The sequence below is a fragment of the Vipera berus genome (genome assembly GCF_964194415.1).
Source record: "Vipera berus genome assembly, chromosome: 7".
In the NCBI taxonomy this organism is placed as follows: Eukaryota; Metazoa; Chordata; class Lepidosauria; order Squamata; family Viperidae; genus Vipera; species Vipera berus.
Genome location: NC_138209.1, coordinates 54,461,021 through 54,486,994, shown reverse-complemented (window position 1 = coordinate 54,486,994; position 25,974 = coordinate 54,461,021). Strand labels below are relative to the sequence as shown.

At 39.3% G+C, this 25,974-nt stretch overlaps 1 protein-coding gene across 3 annotated transcripts in view; it reads right to left on the bottom strand.

Annotated features, from left to right (window-relative positions):
• The window catches only part of CBR4 (carbonyl reductase 4), a 46,010-nt gene extending 32,123 nt beyond the window's left edge, over nt 1-13,887 (bottom strand). Inside the window, exons 1-3 of one of the 3 annotated variants that reach the window (XM_081333244.1) lie at nt 12,874-13,887; nt 9,775-9,929; nt 9,272-9,392 (exon numbers count right to left, since the gene is read on the bottom strand). In XM_081333244.1, the coding sequence (XP_081189370.1) occupies nt 9,272-9,392; nt 9,775-9,916 (263 nt within the window). In that variant the 5' untranslated portion in view covers nt 9,917-9,929; nt 12,874-13,887. Of the gene's footprint in view, nt 1-9,271; nt 9,393-9,774; nt 10,769-12,873 lie in introns of those variants that run through there. The other 2 variants (XM_081333245.1, XM_081333243.1) reach the window with 2 other exon arrangements.
• Nucleotides 13,888-25,974: the final 12,087 nt, after the last annotated feature.

The window sequence follows — 25,974 nt, the reverse complement described above, 5'->3', positions numbered from 1 at the left end:
GATGTCTATCTACCTTCTGATCTTGGACCACATTTATCGATCATGGGACTGCCTTTGCTGGACTCACATGGACAATTATGGCTCGCCTATCTTACTCTAGCATGGATTTATTCGCTCTCAGGGGTGCTCCCCCTTCCTGGGTGTGACCCGCCTTCTTTTTTACCTCTCCTCTTGATGACGGGCCCAATTGTTGGGACTCTGAGAGATGGTTGGGCAGGGATAGGAGTCTCCAGTATAAATTTAGGAAGAGACCCCTGGTTTGTTTGTTATCTAGATATTTTAAAGGATTAGGGAGGGGGGAGAGATTGCGGCCTTGGTTGGAATTTGGGGGGTGTCCACCAACCGTTGTTCAGTCCAGGTTCGGGACAGATCATGGGGGGATGGGGCCTAGGTCGGGCGCCTCCGGAGCTCCGGAGCGGGGTGGGGGATTGCAGATCCCCACGACGTTTGGGAATGGTAGCAGGCAATTCTACAGAAGGCCGTATCGACATCCAGGAGCGCGTCCCTGCTATCTCCAAGCGGTGATGCGCTCCGACTCTCTGGTTTCGACCCGTGGTTCCAGAAGCGAGGGTGAGAAGTCACCTGAGCTTAGGCTTGTGTATTTTAATGCTAGGTCCGTAGTTAATAAGGCTCCTCTCATCCGAGATTTGGTTGAGGAGGAGCGTGCGGACCTGGCTTGCATTATGGAGACCTGGTTGGGCCTAGAGGGTGGTGTCCCTCTGACTGAACTCTGCCCACCAGGTTTCCGGGTGCTCCACCGGCCTCAGGCTCAGGGTAGGGGTGGGGGTGTGGCGGTGATTGTGAGGGAGGCCTTATGTCTGTAGGAGGCCACCGTTGTCCAGATACTCGGGTGTGAGTCACTCCTCCTGAGATGTTGCCCTAGGGCTCAGTTGGGCTTGCTGCTAGTGTACCTTTCGCCTAGTCGCATAGCAGCAGCCCTGCCTGAACTTCTCGACATCCTCTCGGGGTTGTTGATTGAGTTCCCCAAACTTATGATTTTGGGGGACTTTAATCTGCCATCCCTGGGGGGATCATCGGAGTTGGCTTGGGAGTTCATGGCTTCCATGACGGCCATGGACCTGATGCAAGTAATTCAGGGCCCGACTCATGGGGGGGGTCACACGCTCGATTTTGTTTTTTTATCTGGATGGTGGTTAGATGATCTGGGTGGGGGATTTCCAACTATTATGCCCCTGTCATGGACCATGCTGGCTCAGGAACACTGGAAGTTGAAGTCCATGAGTCATAAAAGAGCCAAGATTGCCTACCCCTGGGCTAGTGGAAAGATTCTTTGAAAGCCATGTGGGGCACCACACGTGAAGGATTGAATAAGACTAGGGAAGTCAAAAGAGGCAAGCAGATCGAAGAAGAGCCCCCCCCCAAGAGAATTTAGAGTGGGGAATAAGGTGTATTTGTCCACAAAATATCTAAACCCAAGGAAACCCTGTAAAAAGGTAGTCCCAAATATATAGGAACTTTCCAAATCATCTGCATTGTAAACCCGGTGATGGTGGAGCTGAAGTTGCCAAAAAGCCTTAGGTAGATTCACTGGTGTTTCACTGCAGTCTTTTAAAACCCTTTTGAGATTCTAGGTTGAGACCAGTGAGAGAACCACCTCCTCCTCCCATCCTAGTAAAGGGAGAGGAGCACTACGAGGTCAAAGAGATTCTTGATTCCAGATACTACAAGAGAAGGTTACAATTCTAGTGCTGTGGAAAGGCTATCCATTAGCGGATACTGAGTGGGTGGCTGCTCCAGATGTTAAGGCAACTAGGTTGGTTAAGAAGTTCCACATTAAATACCCTCAAGAGCCACAATAAGGATTGTGGTAATAAGTGGCTATTAAGTAATAATGTATATTATGTGTGATGACCCAGGGCACGGCACAGAGGCAAAACAGTCAACTGGCAGTTCAAACCACCCTTTATTTGCTCCAAACTTCCCCAAACGCTCCCACGTTTATGGCAAACTGCAGTACAAAGTAAGATACACACACCTTCAGCAGCCTCTGGCTACAAGTAGTTTCACAAGTTTTTAACTTTTCAGGCAGGGAGAGTGTGTGTATGGAACAAGCCGTTCTCCTTCAGGTTTCAACTCATACACACTTAGATTAGAAGAATAATTAACTCAAGGCCACATAGGTAACAAGGAAAGAAACAAACATCTAAAGCTTATATGAGAGGTGTATTAATATATTTGAACAATAAATATAGATGTAAATTGGAATTTAGGAGGAAAGAATTAGAGGATGAAATTAAAGAAAAAGAAAAGGCTTTAATTTTGAATCCATCTGATGGGAAGATTAAAGAGGTAATTACTTTATTAAGGGGTCAGTTTGATAAGTTAATGGCAGATCAAGTGGCAACTAACTTACGGTATGTTAGACATAACACTTTCTGTAATGCTAATAAACCAGGTAGATGGTTAGCTTACTTGTTAAGGAAGAAGCAAAGGGCTTCTAATATAGATAGAATAGAACATAAGGGTAAAGTAGTGTACCAGCAGAGTCTTATTAAAAAGACTTTTGTTGATTTTTATTCTACGTTGTATGCTAGAGATAAGATTAGAGATGTAGATATAGATAATTATTTGACAAGAGCTAATATTCCTGTTCTCACGCAAGAACAAAAGGAAGGGATGAATCAATTGATAACTGATGAAATTTTTTTAGCAATCAAACAACTGAAAGTGGGTAAAGCGCCGGGCACTGACGGATTGACTGCTGTGTATTATAAAAATTTACAGTTAGAAATGGTGAAGCCTTTAAGGGAATTGTTTCAGACAATTGGGTACCTCCATCTTGGAAGACTGCTTTTATTTCTTTGATCCCAAAGGAAGACCAGGATGTCACCCAAGCTAAAAATTATAGGCCAATATCACTTTTGAATACGGACTACAAGATATTTGCAAAAATTTTAGCTAACAGATTAATGAGGGTAATACAACAAGTAATTCATGGTGATCGAACTGGATTTATAAGTGGTAGACAAATGAAGAACAATGTGAGACATATTGTAGATTTATTGGAATTTTTGGAAAGAAACAATCAGATCCCTGCAGCGTTGATCTTCTTGGATGCTGAAAAAGCCTTTGATCAATTGGATTGGCAATTTTTGATGAAAGTATTAAGAGAAAATGGAATTTGGGGATAAATTTTTACAACCAATTAGGGCAATATATCAAAAGCAAACAGCCCGTATAATAGTTAATAATAGCCTGACTGAATTATATAATATTGAAAAAGGTACAAGGCAGGGGTGCCCGTTGTCACCTCTATTATTTGTTTTAACATTGGAAATATTACTGATTAAAATACGTGATTCGGATAAAATTAAGGGAATCCAAATAAGAGATCAGGATTATAGACTGAGGGCGTTTGCAGATGATCTGGTTGTTACGGTAACTCAGCCCGATTATTCAGTTGTAGAATTGATGGAGATAATAACGCAATATGGGAAAGTTTCTGGATTTAAGATCAATATACAAAAAACTAAAATATTGTCTAAAAATATGACAGTATCACAAAAGGCTGTTTTAGAAGAGCTAACGGGATTTGAAATAGTTAAAAGGGTTAAATACTTGGGGATATATTTGTCAGCCTCAAATGTGAAGTTATATAAAAATAATTATGAAAAGTTATGGGGAAAAGTACAAAAAGAATTAGATAGTTGGAAAAAATTACAATTATCTTTACTGGGAAGAATCGCAGCAGTGAAAATGAATGTTTTGCCAAAATTTTTATTTTTATTTCAAATGATACCTATACTTAAAAAGGATTTAAATTTGGAGGAATGGCAAAAAGGAGTTAATAAATTTGTTTGGGCAGGGAAAAAGTCACGAGTTAAATTTAAGATAATGCAAGATACACGTGAAAGAGGTGGTCTTAAAATGCCTAATTTCAAATTATATTATGAGGCTGCTGCTTTGTCAGCGATAAGTCACTGGTTTAATTTAACACAAGCGAGATTATTAAATCTTGAGGGTCATGACTTGTTATTTGGATAGCATGCATATTTATTGTATGATAAGAAGGTGGATAATGTGTTTAAGATACATATTTTAAGGTATGCTCTGTTGCGAGTCTGGAAAAAGTATAGACATAAGTTAAATTATAAGATACCTATTTGGGCAATACCTAAACATGCAATAGAAAATATAAATGTGGGATTTAAACATGATGTGACTACATATAAGGAAATTTTAAGTTTTGAGAGGAATGTATGGCAATTAAAGTCATACAACATTTTAAAAGAAGAAAGGATTGTACAAACCTGGTTTCAGTATGGGCAATTACAGGCTAGGTGGAAACAGGACCAGAAAACTGGTTTTTCAATGATTGATGAAAATTTGGTAAAGCAAATTAGAGATCAAGGTCAAGCACATATAAAAAGGATATATCTTGCATTGATAGAAATTGATTCAGAGACGGAACTTGTTAAAGATGATAAAGTGGGCTTAGAATTTTCAAGAAGTTATTACAATGGATACTTGGGAAAACATCTGGGTGAGAAATGTAAAATTTACACAGGCCCAAAATTTAAGAGAGAACTTTTACAAAATGTTTTATAGGTGGCACTTAGATCCTAAAAAATTAGCAAGTATGTATCCGAACTGCCAGCCCAAATGTTGGAGGTGTGGTTGTGAGGATGCAACGTATTTTCATATATGGTGGACTTGTAAAAGGGTTAAAGCTTTTTGGATTAAAATTTGGTGGAATTTGCAAAAAATATTCAAGAAAAGGATAAAGTTTTGTCCGCAACTGTTTTTATTGGGTATTATCACAGATACTACCATTGTGGACACTAAGTTGATGTTGAATTTAATTACGGCAGTGAGACTTTTAGTAGCGCAATATTGGAAGAAGGAAGAACTGCCGACTATAGAAGAATGGACTTTAAAAGTTTCCAACTTGGCGGAAATGGCAAAGATCTCAGCGTATTTGAAAGACCAATCGCAACAGAGATACATTGTGGAGTGGAGAAGATGGATTGATTATATTCAGAATAAATATGGGACTAAAAAGTTTCATTTAGCATTTGAATAAGTAGCGGATATAATGTATAACTAGCTTGTAGTCATTTTATTAAGAGTTAAAGTGCGATAGAATTTAATATTTTATAGTTGTTTGCATATTTTAGATTATGTTTGTTTGTATTTTTATACCCTGTATTTTGCTCTGGGAAGTTGGGGAGGGGGGAGGGGAGGGGAGGTTTGAGGGGGTTGGGGAGAGGGGAGGGGGAGGGGGGGTTTGTATTTAAAAATGTATTGTAAAACTTTTCAATAAAAAAAGATACACACACCTTCAGCAGCCTCTGGCTGCAAGTAGTTTCACAAGTTTTTAACTTTTCAGGCAGGGAGAGTGTGTGTATGGAACAAGCCGTTCTCCTTCAGGTTTCAACTCATACACACTTAGATTAGAAGAATAATTAACTCAAGGCCACATAGGTAACAAGGAAAGAAACAAACATCTAAAATCTAATGAGTCTGTGGAAATGCAAGCTTGACTGAGCAGTTTCAGAAGAGAAGCCAAAATTCAATCCAAGGTCTTTGAACACCAAATCAACTTTGTTATAATGGTCAGAGTTTCAGGGTTTCCAAGCAGAAATCACAACACAGAACAAGAGATCATAGAGTTGTTTCCAAGATCAGCAACGGCACACAAAATTTCAAGCATTCAGCGTTTGTTCCCGACAAATGTCCCTCCCCACAGCATCTCCTTAAGTCTCAAGTCTCCAGATGTGCCTTGTGGAGAGGAGCAGGGCGCTCTCCTCCCAAGTAGTTGAACCATCCTGCATTGTTCCCTCCTTCTCTCCATTCTCTAGGATCAGGAGGGAGTGGCCTTTGTTCATTACCTGAGCTCTGTCTCTCATGTTCATCCTGTCCCAATCCTGAAAGGCCCTGGCCTGCCTCGGCCTGCTTTTCCCCACATTCCTCTGAATCAACAGACACCTCTCCCTCAACCTCCATAGGCTCCAGTTCCAGCTCATTTTCCTCAGCAGATTCAGGCTCTGATGGAGGCATGACAATATGTTTATTACTGTTTCAGGTCTATCCTTCAGATCTGTTTCAGATCTATCCTTCTTCTAGGGCAGGAGTCCCCAACCCCCAGTCTGTGGATCGGTACCAGGCCACAAAATGCTAGCAACTGGGCTGCACGAACAAGCAAAGCCCCATCTCTAGGATGCAGGCAGCACACGAAACCACGCACTCTCCGGTCCATGAAAAAAACCTTTCTCCACAGAACCAGCCCCTGGTACCCAAAAGGTTGGGGACCTCTGTTTTAGGGGGGGGGTCGGCATATCAAGACTGATTCACACTTTTACCTACACTTCCTCTTCACTCACAGCTTGACAATAATAGGGAGAGGGTGGTTGGAATGTAGGGGAGGGAGAGTAGTATTCAAGCATCCATTGGCACCATAGGACATTGCTGGCATCCCAAGGACACCCCGCGTAGATGTCTCAGTGTTACAGACTGTTTCTCATAAAAAAATGAATAGGCATGATTGATGGATGTTTTGGAATGTGGGTGGCCTGTAGGGAAAAGGGGGAATTAACTATGCTTGCTTTTGTGCAGGAAACCCAGGGCTAATTTCGCTGGTTTCATTTGTGCCAATGTGGTTTATTCAGTAAAGTTTATATCCTTAGAAGAACAATGTCCCAGGAGTTCCTTTTTCAGGATTCACCAACTGGACAGTTGACAGCAACAATCCAACCTCCCACAAGAGAAGCTGAGTAACGACTTTATTTAGACAAGCCCAAATGTATTGCAGCAACTCAGAACAGCAGAAAAAGGAAATGGAGCATCTATACAACATATTCCAACAAAATGGATATCCATGCAACTTTATCAAAAAGTCTCTGATCACTCAACACAATACAGCACAACCAACACAAACCCTTAAAAGAATTACATTGCCATACATCAAGAATATCTCAGAAACCACCAATAGACTACTACAACCACATGCAATTAGCATAGCACACAAGCCAACTAAAGCCCTTCAAAACATCCTAAGCAAACCAAAAGACCCAGCAATCCCAGAAGAAAAAACAGGAGTCATCTACAACAGTGCTTTTCAACCTTTTCACAAATTTAGGATATAGCAATACTTGACTACCACCAGTCATCTAGCAAGGTGTCAAAAACCTGATGACCAAAAAAAAAGAAAAAAATGATAAAGAACAGGTAGTCCTCAACTTACAATAGTTTGCTTAGTGACTGTTACAATGGCACTGAAAAAGTGACTTATAATCATTTTACACACTTATGACCATTGCAGCATCCACAGGGTCATGTAGTTTATATTTGGATACTTGGCAACTGATTCACATTTATTATGGTTGCAATGTTTCAGGGTCATGTGATCCCCTTTTGCAACCTTCTGATAAGCAAAGTCAATAGAGAAACCAGATTCAGTTAACAACTGGGTTACTAATTTAACAACTGAAGTGATTCACTTAACAAATGTGGCAAGAAAAGTTATAAAATGGGACAAACCCATTTAATAAATTTCTCATTTAGCAACATAAATTTTGGGCTCAATTGTGGTTGTAGGTTGAGGACTATCTGTACACCCACTTACCATACTTTAATGGGAAACTTGTGCCTGTTTCTCTGACATTAATCTTTGCACTGTTCTATCCCCTTCTCTCCCTCTGCTTGTCTCAAAGAAGCCTCTCCTCTTCTCTATCTCTCTTTCTCCATCCTCTTCTCTTTCCCCGTCTTTTTTTCCCTTTCCCTTTCCCACCAAAACCTCCTCTTTTTACATCCTCTCCTCTCTCCCCCTCCTCCTCTTCTCTTCAGTGCAACTCCAGCTGACTCCTCTCCCCCAGGCTGTGTGCTGCTCCATCTTTCTCTGTCCCCTTATCTTTCCCCATCATCTTTTTTCTCTCTCTCCCACTCCTGCCAAAATCTCCTCCTTTTATATACTCTCCTCTCTCCCTCTTCTCTTCCTTTTCTCTTTGGTGCAACTCCAGCTGACCCCCCTCCCCCAGGCTGTGCTCTGCTCCCAGAAGCGACAATCAGCTGGCACCCTGCACCGATCAGCACTTTTTTTTTAATCCCATTTATGTCCCGCCCTTCTCCGAAGACTCAGGGCAGCTTACAATCTAAGAAGCACAAATCAATGTGCTTAGCAATAGCCTTCATTCTATGTATATGTCTGCTTATTAGGGCTTTTGCCCCCCCCGTGGCATTTTTTTACAAAGTCAGCTTATTGCCCCCAACAATCTGGGTCCTCATTTTACCTACCTCGGAAGGATGGAAGGCTGAGTCAACCTTGAGCCTGGTGGGACTCGAACCTGCACTAATTGCAGGCAGCTGGTGTTACTTAAGGAGGCATTAGCCCACTGCTCCACCAAGGCTCTTGGGTGCTCAGCAGAGCCCCAGCAACACCAAAGCTCCAACTGACTCACCCACAGGCCTGTGTAGCGCTGCTGCCACTTTAGCTCATCCCCCTGCTACACTTTTACACTTTTTTATATACTTTTTTTCTACAGTTCTTTTCAACCCATCATACGCATACCACCTGCAAGGTGCCGACCTACCACCAGTGGTATGCATACCACAGGTTGAAAAGCACTGATCTACAACATACAATATAAGAACTGCAACAACCATGTAGGACAAATAGGCAGAAGATTGGCAGAATGCATCCATGAACACCAACTGGCAGTCAAAAGGCATGATGATTTTTTTTAATTTTACAACATATAGACAGATTTAACCATAGTTTCAATTGGGAAAATATGACAACCCTACACCAGGCCAAGACAATCAACCAGCCCAAAAGGGAACAAAAAGACTCAAGCACCTCTCCACCAGCAATCAGGACCCAGATAAGCATAGATTAACTCCAAGGTTAATATCAGACAAACCAAGTAAACAATACCCCAATCAAGAAATTGCCAAAGAGCCAACAGTAAAAAGCCCCAACCAAAGAATCTCTAAGACTCCCCCCACCAACACTGACAGGTAAGCCACTAGAATATAAACTGACAGCAAACAGCACTCCTTACTAGAACTGATGATATTACCTAGTTTGGGTAATGAAACATCTGCAAGAAAACAACCAAGCTCAGAGAACACCAAAGACCCCTCAGTGTTAACTATTGGAAAGAAAGTATAATTATTCTCTCTGTGTGCGTCTCTATGTCTTTATCTATATTTCTTCTATAATTTATGTATTTTTATTCTGTAAAACAAAGTAAATTGCATGCTGCTTTTTATACAAGGTATTTTCATGTTACAATTTAAATGTGAAACTAACCTGTTGATACCTGCAGAATTAACCAGATAGCGTACATGACCTAATTTGTTCTCTATTTCTTTAAATGTTTTTTGGATGGCTTCTTCTTTGGTGATGTCACAACTCAGTGCAAGATGACCTGCTGTGTTTAAATGAAATCCATGATGACATGTAAATTACTCAAAATCAGGTTTGCAATTTTTAAAGCAGAACTATTGTAAAAAGAAGTAGTAATTTTTAGATAACTGAAAACAAGGCACAGTAAGGGTACAAGTTTCTTTCTGAACAGTATCCATTACTGAAAAATATTATTTTGTTAAAATATATCCAGGCCTTCAGCTCCTGATCAAATGGCAGAATATTAATCCAACAACTATTTCCCATAAAAAAATAAAGTGATTTTACAAGCGTCTTCAGTTTAAAAGAATTTAGCAAATTTCTATTAGATAATGTGCTGTTTAAGTAGTTCCATATGCTTTCTAAGGTACTGTATATGTGAAAAACAAATATCAACACTTACTTACCTCCTAATCTATCCACAGTAGCTTGAGCTCTGTCCAGATTTCTTGCTATAACAGCCAGGCAATATCCTTTCTGTGCTAGGAGCTGTGCAGCAGCCTGACCAATTCCCCGAGAACCACCAAAAATGGCACAAACCTTTGACATCTCCAAAACATAACTGACAAATAATAATTATTATTGATAGACATATATTGCTCCTGCATATGAAATAAAATCTTCCTCTGTTTCTACTTCTGCAACTATTTAGAATATATATTATAAAATCTCTTCCAAAAATGGAGTAAAAGGGACTACATGCAGGTAGCTGACAGTTTCTCTGACTATTGAGCCTAATGGACTCTGATTCCATTCAGATTTGGAAATATTGCCACATTTAATTTCTAATGTACCAAAGGTATGGCACTGAATCTTTGAGATAACATTTAAGTAAAAGATTCCTGTTAATCCATACTTTATGTCCAAGTCTTTTTATACTCTGCATAAATTCTTCCTACCAAAAGTTTACCTGAAAAGTCAGTTTTCATCTGCACTGTAAAGATAATAGCCACAATTAAATATTACCCATTTTAATAATATAGGTGGTTCTTGATTTATGATCACAATTGAGCCCAACATTTATATTGCTAAGTGAGACAGTTTTTAAGAGTTTGCCCCATTTTAGGACCTTTCTTGCCATAGTTATTAAGTGAATCACTGCAATTGTTAGTGGTACTATTGTTAATCTGACTTCTCCATTGAATTTGCTTGGGCCTTATCTAACAAAATGAAATTCAATGTAGAGAAAAGCAAAGTCTTACATTTAGGTAGGAAAAACCAAAGGCATAAATATAGACTGGGAAAGACCTGGCTCAAAAACAGTAACTGTGAGAGGGACCTTGGAGTCCTAGGGAACAATCACTTGACTATGAGCCAGCAGTGTGCAGCAGCAACTAAAAAAGCTAACAAAATTCTGGGTTGTATAAACGGAGGCATAGAATCAAGATCATGAGAAGTACTATTACCGCTTTATAAAGCCCTAGTAAAACCACACCTAGAATACTGAAGCCAATTTTGGTCACCATACCACAAAAAAGATATCGAAAGTTTGGAAAAAATTTGAAGAGCAACTAAGAAGATCAAAGGCCTGGAGACTAAAACATATGAAGAAGGGCTACAGGTTTTGGGTCTGGCTACTCTAAGGAAAAGAAGAAATAGGGGAGACATGATAGCAGTGTTCCAGTATCTGAGGGGCTGCCACAAGGCAGAGGAGGCCAGGTTGTTCACCAAAGCACCAGATGTAAGAATGAGAAACAACGGTTGGAAACTGATCAAAGAGAGAAGCAACCTGGAACTAAGGAGAAATTTCCTTACAGTGAGGAAAATCAACCAGTGGAACAGCTTACCCCCAGAAATTGTGGGCGCTCCATCATTGGAGATTTTTAAGAAGAGACTGGACAGCCACCTGTCTGAGACAATATAGGTTCTCCTGCTCGAACAGGGGGCTGGACTAGAAGACCTCCAAGGTCCCTTCCAGCTCTATTCTATTCTAAATGAGTCAGTCATATGTTGCAGCCACCAAAAAACCCAATGCAATCTTAGGCTGCATTAACAGAGGGTTAGAATCAAGATCATGAGAAGTGATACTACCACCTTATAATGCCTTGATAAGACACACTTGGAATACTGCATCTAATTTTGGTCACACAATATAAAAAAATGTTGAGACTCTGGAAAGAGTGCAGAAAAGAATGACAAAGATGATTGGTAGGACTAGAAGCTAAAATGGTTACAGGAATTGGGTATGTCTAGTCTAGTGAAGAGGGACGCGGTGGCTCAGTGGGTAAAGACGGTGAGCTTGTCGATCAGAAGGTTGGCAGTTTGGTGGGTCAAATCCCGAGTGCTGTGTAACAGAGTGAGCACCTATTACTTGTCCCAGCTTCTGCCAACCTAGCAGTTCAAAAGCGTGTAAAAATGCAAGTAGAAAAATAGGGACCACTACGGTGGGAAGGTAACAGCATTCTATGCGCCTTTGGCATCTAGTCATGCCGGCCATATAACCACGGAGACGTCCTCGGACAAGCGCTGGCTCTTCGGCTTTGAAATGGAGATGAACACCGGCCCCTAGAGTTGGAAACGACTAGCACGCATGTGCAGGGGAACCTTTACCTTTAATCTAGTGAAAAGAAGAATTAGGGGTGACATGATAGCAATGTTCCAATAATTGAGGGGCTGCCACAAAGAAGGGGTCAACCTATTTTCCAAAGTATCAGCCGGCAAGAAGCAATGGATGGAAACTGATTAAAGAGAGAAGTAACCTAGGAGAGATTTCCTGACATTAAGAACAATTAACCAGTGGAACAGCTCGCCTTCAGAGTTTGTGGATGCTCGAACACTGCAGGCTTTCAAAAAGAGGCTGGACAGCCATTTCTCTAAAATGGTATAGGGCAGGGGTAGGCAACTTTGGCTTTTATGACTCGTGGACTTCAATTCAGTTGAAGTCCACGAGTCATAAAAGAGCCAAAGTTGCCTACACCTGGTATACGGTCTCCTGCTTGGATTGGACTAGAAGCTGTCTTTGAGAACAACTAGCCCGCCCTGTGTTGGTTGCAGCGATGGAACTCAGATCCATCTCATTCAGAGAGCCCCAGGTTGAAAGCAGCTGGTTTGGAAAGCGACTGAACACGGGAGTTATACAGTTAAGCGGTTCCTGCAGGACCGCACAACTATTTCCAGTAAAAGTACCATCTTCTTTGTTGTCAGTCATGGAATGAAATTTAAGGCTAGCTTTTCGAGCCCAGATGCTCTTTTCGCCCATGAGGTGTCCAAGAGTGTTTTTACATCTTGCTAGCCTACAATGCAACACGCAAACACGTCACTTCCACAACCCAAGAATCGCATTCTCCAAACGCAGCGTTCCACTCAGCTGCAATAACATTAAGTCGCAGCTTGGGACGCTACAGGGATGCAACCCGGCAGCAAAGCCACAACCCTGAACCACGCGTCAGAACACGAACAGCACGTGACCACCGACCGTAGTAATTGTACCTATCACCGAACGCGCGCAGGGCGGACGAACGGACAGGGGGGGGGAAAGGCCGGGAGGGAGTGGGCGAGGTACTCACGTGACCGAGACACGGCCAATGTTAGCTGGCTGGGTCTCGGATCGTTTAATTGCCCTTAACCAGCGAGTACGTCTCTAATCTGCTTCCTGGAAAGCGAAGAGAGTCGACTGGAAGCCTTCTTGAACTCCCTTGGCCGTGTCTGAGTTCTTCCACCCAGAATGGGCGGTCTTTAGCCTACTAGGGGCGTGGCCATCATTTGAGGGACTTCCCTTTTTATCCCTTTTTGGCAGTTGCAGTTGTTTTCTTTACCTTGTATTGAACTGATATTTTGTTTAACTTTTTTTTAAAAAAAATGTCTTTTTGTGGAATTAGCAATTGTTCTGCTTATTGACAATGTCAAGTGCTTCTCACGTTAAATGCTCTTATTTATGTTTATTATCGTTAGTATACGATATGCGATTTTAATGAATTATTTATTAGATTTATATTACACGTTTCCTTCTGGACCTCAGGGCAGCGTACATGATATTTCTCTATCTTATTTTCTAGATCACTTCAACCCAATGGCATCTACTGAGTTTTTACGTCCAAGGATGAAGTAGAACCTTTTAATCTTTATAGAATCCAATGGTCTGACCATTACATCCCAGCTTTTTTGGGGGGCGGAGGGGGAATAGGACCTTAACAACTTAAAAATCTGATCTATAATCCTAATCTCACCCACTTTTAGAAGACGGTCTTGATATAACTTGCAAGCCTGCTGCAGTCTTCAAGCAGACAAAACTTCCATTTGGCAGCATCTGTAAAACAAGCCTTTTTAAAATGTATTTGTATCGTATTAGTGCATCAAGCTATCAATTAAAATCAAGAGAAAGATTTCTTATTAAAATGTGTATGCATTTTCTCATTATTATGGTGAACTAATACCAGTTATCTAATATTAATTCTGATGTAACATTTTGTTCTAACAATTCTGTTAAAAATACCTGATGATTTTCATTTGATTCAGACAAGATTTTTAAACCATGATAAGTAATAATGGCTCTTTAAGTTTACTGTTAGATGCAAACACTAATCCCTAAAAGAGTGAATTTAAAATAAACACATGACTTACTATTCATTGTGACCTTAGCAAAATAGCAATACAGTAAATGCTAGAGTTCCTAAAACTATTTAAAACTACATAGTATGTATGTCTGTATATGTATATGTATATAATAACTGATAATTGTTATAGCCATTAAATGATATGCTCATATTTCATGAAAAATATCTCTTTAGGTTTCAGGAAGCTTGAAGAACTTGCTGACATTTTCCAAACATGATAGAAATTGACTTGATAGAAATTTTGGTCATACAAATAGTGAAAGAATTGTCACTAGCTTTCAGAATATGTCAAATATATATTCTGTTAACTAATTATGTGGTGCTGTGATTTAATAAGCTACTGTATAAGTAATTCTGTCAACTTCATAGGGGGTCTTTGTCATCAGTGTGTTAAATAATTTGGCTGTAAATAGAAATTTTCATCAAAGAGAAGAAACAGAACCAAGATAACTTCAGAGCATGGATTCATTTGTGCTAGAAAAGGAAATTGTTAATTTATTAATGCTGTGGGAATAATAATAGAACCTAGGATTTTTCCTATGCAGGCAAAAACTAAACAAAATTACTTAATTACACTTTAATTATACTCCACCATGCTTTGTGAAAACCTTGTATGCAAAATTAACATTTTAGAACATCTGTAAAATAATGTCTGTTGCCATGCAATGAAACAACTACAGAATCAAAAGGAACATTTCATCTGATTTTAAGAATTCCCTATTAAAAATAAGGCAGTAAGCAAAATATTTTAAACTACATAATATAATAAGAATATAATGCCAATTTGTATAATAAATGTATTTTAGTATTCAAACACATTTTGCCACAGAATACAGTTGATCCATGTACTGTGTTTGAAATGTTTACTTTGAGTGTAGTGCAGAGGAATTTTGTGCATTTATCAATTGATCCTAAGTGCGTTTACTTTGAAATAAATGTTATTTAGAATTCTAGATTAGATTAGATTAGATTAGATTAGATTAGATTAGATTATTGACCAAGTCTGATTGGAGACACAAGGAATTTGTCTCTGGTGCATAAGCTCACAGTGTACATAAGCACATTGATTTGTGCTTTAAATTGTAAGCCGCCCTGAGTTTTTGGAGAAGGGCGGGATATAAATGGGATTAAAAAATAAAAAAAATATAAACAAGTGATAGGTCATAGATCATAATAAACAATTGATAAATCATAAACTAATAGGAGAAGACAGTAGGAAAGATGAGAGGATGAGAAAGGAGACTGCTTTGGAAATTAAATGTTCCGCAGAGTAATGGCACGGAGGAAAAAAAAATACCTTTGTATCTAGTAGTTTTGGTGTCCTGAGAGAGAAGTTGAAATAGATTATGTCCAGGATGTGAGGGATCCTTAGATATTTTCTCAGCCCTCTTTCTGGTTCGTGGAGAATCCTCAATGGAAGACAGGCTGTTTGCAATTGCTTTTTCTCCAGTCCTAACTATCTGTTGAAATCTGTATCTGTCCTGTTTGGTTGCTGTGCCAAACCAGACAGTTATTGGGGTACATACATACAGTTATTTGGGTTAATAGGATTCTGGTTTATAGTACTGTTAGCGCAACCCTCATAATCAAGACTGTGAAGCTTGTGTTAAGTCCAAATAAGCATAAGATCACACTAAAGCTATGGTATTTTTATTAGCTGTTTTTATTCTATTGTAATTGACTTGTACATAATTGTTCCTTTAAGGCAGGGCTTTTCAACCTTTTCACCAATTGTACCACTTTTAGGATATGGCAACATCCGAGTACTTAGCAAGGTGTCAAAAACTTGATGACCAAAAAAAAAAGGGAAAAAGTGATGAAGTACAGGTAGTCCTTGACTTACAACAGTTCGCTTAGTGACTGTTTGAAGTTACAATGGCACTGAAAAAAGTGCCCTCCAAGCCACAGACGAGCAAGACACCTGCCTGCCGCCTGCCCAGCAGCACTCTTCCTCCTGTCCAAGGTTTTCCTTGTTGTGAGCATTTCTGTTGAGGATTGACAGCAGGGGTGTGTGGGGGGGGGGTGTTTGGTTTTTATTTTCCCCCTCTGCTGGATGGTTGCAGCAGGTTTTGGTCACTTCACATGACCCTGGGACACTGTGACCATCATAAATATGAATCAGTTGCCAAGCATCTGAATGTAAATCACAAGAGTCTGAAGATGCTGCAACATTCCAGCTGATTGGTGCTTCTTCTGGGCTCAGAAGTGTCAGGATTAGTGCCGAGGTCCAGCTGGAGCCTGGTGCTGATCCTGGCGCTTCCACTGATCCCTGACAGCCCTGCAGCTCCAGCCATCTCTCGCTCAGGCTTGTGCGGTGCTGCCACCGGTTCAGCTCATTCCCCTCCCCCACTACCACTTTTCTAGGATGTCGCATACCACCTGCCAGGTGCCAATGTACCACAGATGGTACCTGTACCACTGGTTGAAAAGCCCTGTTTTGGGGATATTAAAAAAGGCAGAATATTATATTTCCCCAAAGGAATAATGGAGAAAAATCTTAGGCAGAAACCAGCCCCCAGTCTCCTTCCCCCAAACAGGTCAGCCTTTAGAAATTCAGATTTGGGGCCACCAATTCATAAGCAAAATGCCTTCAGCCACACCCTGAGAGAAACAGGACATGACCTTTAGGACATAATAGAATTAGCCTGTTATATATTGGGCTTGCTTGTTAACACCACATGGTAACGGCTGGTAGGTTGCGAGAGCAGGGAGCTAGCTAACGGCTCCCAGCATCTCAGACAACCCATCTCCAGCGCTGCTATTGGTTGCCCCTAGGCAGCAATAGGTTGCTTCAAACCTATTGGCCGCTGCCAAGGGGCCAAGGTATAAATTGCTGCAGCTGCAGCCCTGTTCTCTAGTTCAGATCCTGCAAGAAATAAACCATGTTCTTTGCTGAACTCACTCGCCTCGTCTTCATTCCTGCGCAATGAACTCAGTACACAACATAGCCCACCACCATTAGAATACCAAAGGGCACACTCAAGCTCAGGTCAAAGTACATTGCACAGGAACAACCTCAAATACAAAGCCCAAGAAGGTATAAAAACCCACCCACTCCCAGCTCCGTTTTGTCAGCCACCCCAGAAACATGCTGTGTCACTGAACTTTCTGGCAACTAAATAAACAAGAACCTTCTTCCAAAGCCTCCATTTTATTTATTCCTGGCTTGGACTGGACCTGATTATTTTTCTTTTTACAGTGCCTTTTGCAGGATACAATACTATTGTATACCATGTGTGCATCATACCGTATAACTACATTATATCATATCCCCATCATATTACTAGACCCTGGATGGGACTGCCAAAAGTGATAACATATGGATTTAAATTTCTGATATTTATTGTCAGTTACATGTAATTCTGTTATGATTTTTTTAAGTACTTGATGTTTTATTTTCTTATTTTTTTAAGCTATGGTTGGTTAAAAAAATTATTTATCTATTTATATTTTCTTAAATCACTTGAATAGCATGCTGGACCTAATATGAAATCTTTTTTTTATTATTAAAGAGTTTTACAGATACATTTTAAACATAAAAACCCATTCCCCCTCCCTCTCCCTCCCCCCCGACTTCCCAGAGCAAATACAGGGTATTAACCCTAACAATCTTAAACTATAATATGCAAACTAACTATAATAACACTTTTAGTCCTATCGCACTTTAACTCTCCTTAAAAATAACTAAATAATAACAAATCTTCTAAATCTCATACTCATTCAAATGCTAAATGAAACTTTTTGGTCCCATATTTATTCTGGATATAATCAATCCATCTTCTCCATTCCCAAATATATCTTTGTTGCGAATGGTCTTTCAAATATGCTGAGATTTTCGCCATTTCTGCCAGGTTCGAAACTTTTAAAGTCCATTCTTTTATAGTAGGCAAATCCTCCTTCTTCCAATATTGCGCAACCAAAAGTCTTGCTGCTGTTATTAAATTCAGCATCAATCTAGTTTCTATAGCAGTAGAGTCAATAGTAATACCCAGCAAAAATAATTGTGGAGAAAATTTTATCTTTTTCTTAAATATCTTCTGCATATTCCACCAAATTTTAATCCAAAAAGCTTTTACTTTTTTACAAGTCCACCATATATGATAATACGTTGCTTCATCACAACCACACCTCCAGCATTTAGGCTGATAATTTGAATATATAGATGCCAATTTCTTAGGATCTAAATGCCATCTATAAAACATCTTATAAAAATTCTCTCTTAAATTTTGTGCCTGTGTAAATTTTACATTTCTGACCCATATTGTTTCCCAAGTATCCATCATTATTGGTTCTTGAATATTCTGGGCCCATTTTATCATACAATCTTTAACAAGTTCCGTTTCTGAATCTAATTCTATCAATGCATTATATATCCTTCTTATATGTGCAGGACTTTGATCTCTAATTTGTTTAACCAAATTTTCATCTACTATAGAAATACCAATTTTCTGATCTTGTTTCCATCTAGCTTGTAACTGCCCATACTGAAACCAGGTTTGTACTATCTTTTCTTCTTTTAAAATATTAAATGGCTTTAATTGCCAGACATTTCTTTCCAATCTAAGAATTTCTTTATATGTACTCACATCATGCTTAAATCCCACATTTACATTTTCTATCGCATGTTTAGGTATTGCCCAAATTGGAATTTTAAAGTTCAACTTATAACGATATTTTTTCCACACTCGCAACAGGGCATATCTTAATATATGTGTCTTAAAAACATTATCCACTTTTTTGTCATACAATAAATAAGCATGCCAACAATATTTTATTTTTATTTATTTTATTAAACTTATATAACAAATCATATCCTTCAATATTCAATAATCTCTCTTGTGTTGAATTGAACCAGTTACTAATTGACGCTAATACCACAGCTTAATAGTATAATTTAAGATTGTGCATTTTAAGACCACCTCTTTCATGTGCATCTTGCATTACCTTAAGTTTAACTCTCGGTCTTTTCCCTGCCCAAATAAATTTATTAATACCTCTCTGCCATTCCTCCAAATTTGAATCTTTTTTAAGTATAGGTATCATTTGAAACAAAAATAAAAAATTTGGCAAAACATTCATTTTCACTGCTGCAATTCTTCCCAATAAAGACAATTGTAATTTTTTCCAACTATCTAACTCTTTTTCTATTTTCAACCATAACAGTTCATAATTATTTTTATATAATTTCACATTTGAAGCTGAAAGATATACCCCCAAATATTTAGTCTTTTTAACTATTTCAAATATTGTTAATTTTTCTAGAACAACCTTTTGTTCCATAGTCATATTTTTAGACAATATTTTAGTTTTTTGCATATTTATCTTAAATCCAGAAACTTTTCCATATAACAATATTATCTCCATCAGATCTACAACCGAGTAAGTCGGTTGACTTAATGTAATAACCAAGTCATCTGCAAATGCTCTCAATCTATAATCTTGATCTTTTATTTTAATTCCCTTAATTTTATTTGAGTCACGTATCTTAATCAATAATATTTCCAATGTTAAAACAAACAACAAAGGTGACAACGGACACCCCTGTCTTGTACCCTTTTCAATATTATATGCTTCTGTCAAACTGCCATTGATTATTATTTGAGCTGTTTGCTTCTAATATATCGCCCCCAAACTCCATTTTCTCCAGTACCTTAAATAAAAATTGCCAATCCAATTGATCAAAAGCTTTTTCCACATCCAAAAAAATCAGCGCTGCAGAGACCTGGTTATTTCTTTCCAAAAATTCCAATAAATCTACAATATGTCTCACATTATTCTTCATTTGTCTACCACTTATAAATCCTGTTTGGTCACTATGAATCATTTGCCGCATTACTTTCATTAATCTATTTGCTAAAAGTTTTGCAAATATCTTGTACTCAGTATTTAGGAGCGATATTGGCCTATAATTTTTGGTTTGGGTAAGATCTTGATCTTCCTTCGGAATCAGCTATATAAAAGCTGTTTTCCACGATGGAGGCACTTCTCCTCCAGATTGGATTGTTCTAAATAATTCTTTTAAAGGTTACACAATTTCTAGCTGTAAATCTTTATAATAAATGGCAGTCAAGCCATCTGTTCCTGGTGCTTTCCCCACCTTTAATTGTTTAATTGCTAAAATAATTTCTTCAGCATTTATCAATGGATTCATCCCTTCCCTTTGCTCTTGAATTTTATCCCTAGCATATAACTTAGAATAGAATTCAACAAAAGCCCTTTTAATAGGATTTTGCTGAAACACCTCATTTCCCTTATATTCTATTTTATCTATGTTACGTGACCTTTGTTTTTTCCTTAACAAATAAGCTAGCCACCTACCCAGCTTATTAGCATTACAAAAAGTATTATGTTTAACATACCGTAGGTTGGTTGCCACTTGATCTGCCATCAACATATTAAACTGACCTCTTAACAAAGTAATTGCTTCTTTCATCCTTTTGTCATATGGATTCAAAATTAGAGCCTTCTCTTTCCTCTTAATTTCCTCCTCTAACTCTTTACGCTTATATTCCAATTTATGCCTATGTTTATTATTCAAATATATTAACACTCCTCTCATATAAGCTTTACTTGCATCCCAAACCATTTCAATAGAGGTACCCTTATGCATGTTTATATTAAAAAATTCTTTCATCTGTTTTTTACATTCATCCACATTTTCTTGATATCTAAACAAATTTTCATTCAATCTCCAAGACCTTTTATCTCCACGCTCTTTATCCAATTCCAACCATACTGGACTATGATCTGATAGTATTCTTGGACATATCTTAATCTTCTTAATCCTGGGAAAAAATCATTAGTAGTTAATACAAAATCAATCCTGGAAAAAGATTGATGTCTATCAGAAAAAAAGGTAAAATCTTTTTCCTCTAAATTTCTTTCTCTCCAAACATCTCTCAATTCCAAGTCATCTTTCATCTCAAAAAAAGATTTAGGCAATTTAGCATGATTTGAAAAGGCCTTTTTTGTCTTTCTGTGTGTCCAGGACTCCATTCCAGTCTCCCATCAAAATACACGATTTATAATCCCATTGAATTATCTTACTATGTAAAAGTTTATAAAATTCTCCTTGCTGTTGATTAGGTGCATATAATCCAACTGAAAGTATTTTCTTGCCTTCTATTAAAAGTTCAATTATAACATATCTTCCTTGTTTATCAGTTTCAATTAAGTTAGCTGTTAAATTCTTCTTCACATACATAACTACTTCATTTTTATTATCTGAAGCAGACGCGCTGAACTGTGTACCCAATCTAGAGTTTATCAAATATTTTTGATCTGATGCACAAATATGTGTTTCCTGTAAACAAATAACATCATTTTTAAATTGTTTCAAATACTGAAATACTTTCTTTTTCTTTTGCGGGGAGTTTAATCCATTAACATTCCAGGTTAGAAACTTTGTCGCCATCTTTTGCGACCTGAAGCTTTCGGAGCGCATCTTGCAAAACCACCTGCACCTGCCTCTTCGGTCTCGCTCCTCCCACTGCTTCACTATAGGTAGATTCTTGAGATATGATTGTAGCTTTCTGTTGTTCTTGTTCTTGTCTCATTCGTCTGATTGCAGCCTGTGTCACTCTTTGTTCCTTAACCTCTTCTGACGATGTCTGGGGCTGCTCAACTTCTAAAATTTGCTGGGATTCTTTAACCATCTACGAAACAACTTCTTCATCTCCTTGTGTAGTCTCCATTTGAGTCTGATGCACTCCATCTTCCTTCCTTCTGTTGTGACTCAGGGCCAGCCTGTGGGTCCGGCAGCCGGCTCAGATGTCTCGGATGACTCAGATGAGGGGGAGGAGGAGTGTGTGGAAGACGAACCGGCTGATGATGGCTTGGAGGCTTCGCAGAGCCCCCAGCCGGGGCCCTCTTCTCAGCTGCGTGAGCCCGATAGTGCGGAGGATGATGACCCACAGCTGGCCCTGTTCAAGGACGCCCGACGCAGGAGGCAGTCGAGCAGGACCAAACAGAGAAAGGCTGTGGGACTCCTCGGGAGGAGGCACAGGGAGGCCACGCCCTGAACTCTAAATAAAAGGAGTGTTTGGGGAAGGGCTGGTTGCTGAAAGCAACCCTTCCGTTTGAGGATTCAAGTTCCAGTGTTTTTGTTTCTTGTTCTGTTATTTGAGTAATAAATCTTGGCAGACGCTTTCCAGCCTTAGACGCTCTCCAGTCTCTACTGTTTGAACAGGGGTTTGCCTTATTGCAAGGCCGGTAGCAGGCTGGTTCAGAACACCTTCCTTTAAATTCTGGAGATGGCGGAGGACCTGCCTTCAATACATTAGAATAAAAATCTCGTGCCTTCAAAACTGTATTAAGATGATATATCGTGCCAGCATAATTCACCACCAAGCCTGCTGGTATCTCCCATCTAAACTGAAGCTGCCGTTTCTTTAATTCATCTGCCAAAAAAGCAATTTTTTTTTCTTTTCCTTAAAATTCTTGGTGGAATCTCTTTCAAAATTAAAACTTCTTGCTCAGCCACTTTAAATCTATTATTGTAAAAAGCTTGAATAATCACATTTCTAATCGATCTTTTTGTAAAGTAGACCACCACATCTCTAGGTAATTTTCTTTGTCTGGCAATCCAAGAATTGACACGAAATATTTTGTCTATATCCCCCATAATATCTTCCACTTGACACTCCAAGATTGGTTCGAGAGCTTGTGCCAATAACTCTTTCAAATTTTCCTTTGGGTCCTCTTTCAATCCTCTAATCCTCAAAGCAAACTCCATATCTCTATATTGTATCATAACTACATCATCATCAATCTTTTCTATCTTATTTTCAGCTTCCAACATTTTAGCATCCAATCTCAAATTATTTTGATTCACCTCTTCCACTCGCTCATCCAGACGCTCAATACAAACTGCAAGCCCCTGAAATGCAGTCAAAATGCATTTCAGTATTCTTATTTCAGTATTCTTCTCCTCAATAAGTTCAGCTATTTGCTGAGATTTTATTTTTAAAGCATCTTGTAAATCTTTTAATGTTAATGCAGGTGTGGGTACCACAGGAGGAGGCATCAAAGCCTGTAATGAAGAATGCTGAACTGGTAAAACACCAGCACTTTTAGTAACAGAAGCTTTAGTTGATTTAGAAGCCATTTTAACACCCAGTTAATTTTCGTTACACACTTTCACTTTCCACCCTGCTTGCAACTGTGTTATTTCCCTGTGAAATGTCCAATTCTTTAAAATCACTTATTAGATCAGTTCCAAATATTTATAAGGGGTGATTGTAAAAAAAGGCACAATTTCTTTCTTCTCAATCTTCTCAACCTTTGCCCAGGTTTGCCTGGTGCGCCAGTTGCAACCCTATCTGGACCGGGATGCCTTGCGTACAGTCACTCATGCGTTCGTGACCTCTCGTTTAGACTACTGCAATGCTCTGTACATGGGGCTGCCCTTGAGGACCACTCGGAGGCTTCAACTGGTGCAGAATGCGGCTGCGCGAGTTGTGTTGGGGGTCTCCCGATAATCCCATGTAACACCTCTACTCCGCGAGCTGCATTGGCTTCCAGTTGCCCTCCGGGTGAGATTCAAGGTGCTGGTGATGACCTATAAAGCTCTAAATGGCATGGGTCCGGATTACTTACGGGAGCACCTGCTGCCGGCATCAACTTCCCTTTGTCCAGTGTGCTCCCACAGAGAGGGCCTCCTCAGGGTGCCGTCGGTCAGAGAGTGTCGGCTGGTGGCCCCCAGGGGGAGGGCGTTCTCTGTGGGCACGCCAGACCTTTGGAATCATTTACCGGTTGAGCTCCGGACGGCTCCTGACCTTCGCTCCTTCTGCCGTGACCTGAAAACTCACCTATTTGAACAAGCCAGCCTGGTCTGATGGGTTTGGGGTATTTTAATTGTAATTTTAATTAACTTTTACTGCAATTGGGCTATTCTATTTAATTCTTATCTTAATTTTTGTATATTGTATTTTTATTGCATTTTATTGCCCTGTACACCGCCCTGAGTTTTTCGGGAGAAGGGCGGTATAGAAATTAAATAAATAAATAAATAAATAAATAAATAAATAAATAAATAAATAAATAAATAAATAAATAAATAATATTTCTCCTGTCCTTTTATTCTTCCCGTTGTCGCTAACAATTCACTCCTGCGTCATCTTACTTTTCTTCCAAAGTAAACCGGAGTTAAAGTTCAAATACTTGCTGTTTCAATATTCTCCTGCACAGCTCTGCCTGCATCCAAGTAATCCAAAGTTAAATGTTGATTGCAGGGATGGTTGCAGCATCCTGCTCTGCTTGAAAGCCTTGGAGCAGAGACTTCCGGTAGCACTGCTGTGCCGAATGGCGGCGTTTTGAAGCCGCCTGATCCTGGGAAGCGTCAAAGCGCTCGGAGGCAGCGAAAATCAGCTGTCCCGCGGCGCTGGAGCTTCTCCCTCGGGAGAAGAGGGAGAGGCGAGCCTGCCTGGGTAGAGGTAGAGCTCCCCTGTGATTCTCCCAAGTAGTTTGGGGGATAACAGGGTGAGCCCCCTCGGAGCCCAGGCTTTCTCTGCTCTCAGGACGTTTTTGCTCCAAAAGGAGTGGAACCAGATGCGACAACTGCACCTGCTGCTTAGATGGGACTGTGAGTATTTTGTTCTTTGAGAAGCAGGCAGAGCAAAGCAGGAAGATCTGAATTTTCAAGTTGGATTTTAACTTTAACTCAGTTTCATTATCTTCTCCAAGTTTCAAGTTTGAAATGGAGTAAAAATGGCGCTGGAATGTTTCCTGTGTGAAGTGACTGCGTTGGAAAATTGTTATATTTTGCTACAAAGCAAGAGATACAACAAGGGAATGATTGGCAACTTAAATCATTAGAGGAGTTAAGACAAGAAAACATAAGTTACTCTTGGTTTCAATATACCCAATTGAAAGCTAGGTGGAAGTCAGATCAAAAGGTTGGCATCGCAATTACAGATCAAAATTTAGTAAAACAAATTAGAGATTTAAATTGTGCACATATAAAGAGGATATATAATGCTTTAATTGAATTGGATTCGGAAACGGAACTGGTTAAAGACTGTATGATAAAGTGGGCACAAAATATTCAGGAACCAATTTTGTTGGACACCTGGGAGATAATTTGGGTCAGAAATGTTAAATTTACTCAGGCTCAAAACTTAAGAGAAAATTTTTATAAAATGTTTTATAGATGGCATCTGGATCCCAAGAAGTTGTCCAACATGTATCCTAATTTACAGTCTAAATGTTGGAGATGTAGTTTAGAAGCTACCCATTTTCACATGTGGTGGACTTGTAGAAATATAAAAGCTTTTTGGATCAAAATTTGGTGGAACATTCAAAAGATTTTTAAGAGAAAGATAAAGTTTTCTCCGCAATTGTTTTTATTGGGTATTGTTGTAGATTGTGATGTTAAAGAAACTAATTTGATGTTGAATATGATAACAGCAGCACGGTTACTGGTGGGACAATATTGGAAGAAGGATAGTTTGCCTACTATAGAAGAATGGGTGTTTAAAGTTTCGAATCTTGCAGAAATGTCTAAGATTTCTGCTTATTTGAAAGATCATTCACAGGAAAGATATATTTCAGTTTGGAGGAGATGGATAAATTATATTCAGAACAAATATGGGACTAAAAAGTTCCATTTAGCTTATGAGTAGATTTTAGTGGGATATTGTTATTGGTACTTTGTTTGTAGTTATGTTAAAGGGGAGTTAAAGCACATTATGAATTTGGTTAATTGTATATTATGCATAATTTTTATTTAGAATATGATTATTGTAACTATAATCCTGTATTTAGCTCTGGGAAGTGGGGGGGAAGTGGGCGGGTTTGGGGTGGGGGGGATTTGGGGATATATTGTAAAACTTTGTTTTTGTAAAACTTTTTAATAAAAAAAAGAAAGCCTTGGAGCAGAGGAGTCCCCGAGTCCAGAGCAAATTCAGGCTACGGGGGGGCTTTCACCCTTCAACCCACAGAATTTTAACTCTGGGGGTCTAGGGGAGCTCTACCCCTACCTGAACGCTCACCCTCCCCTCTTCTCCCGAGGAGAGGGTTTCCGAACCGCAAAACAGCTGATCGTCACTGTTTTGG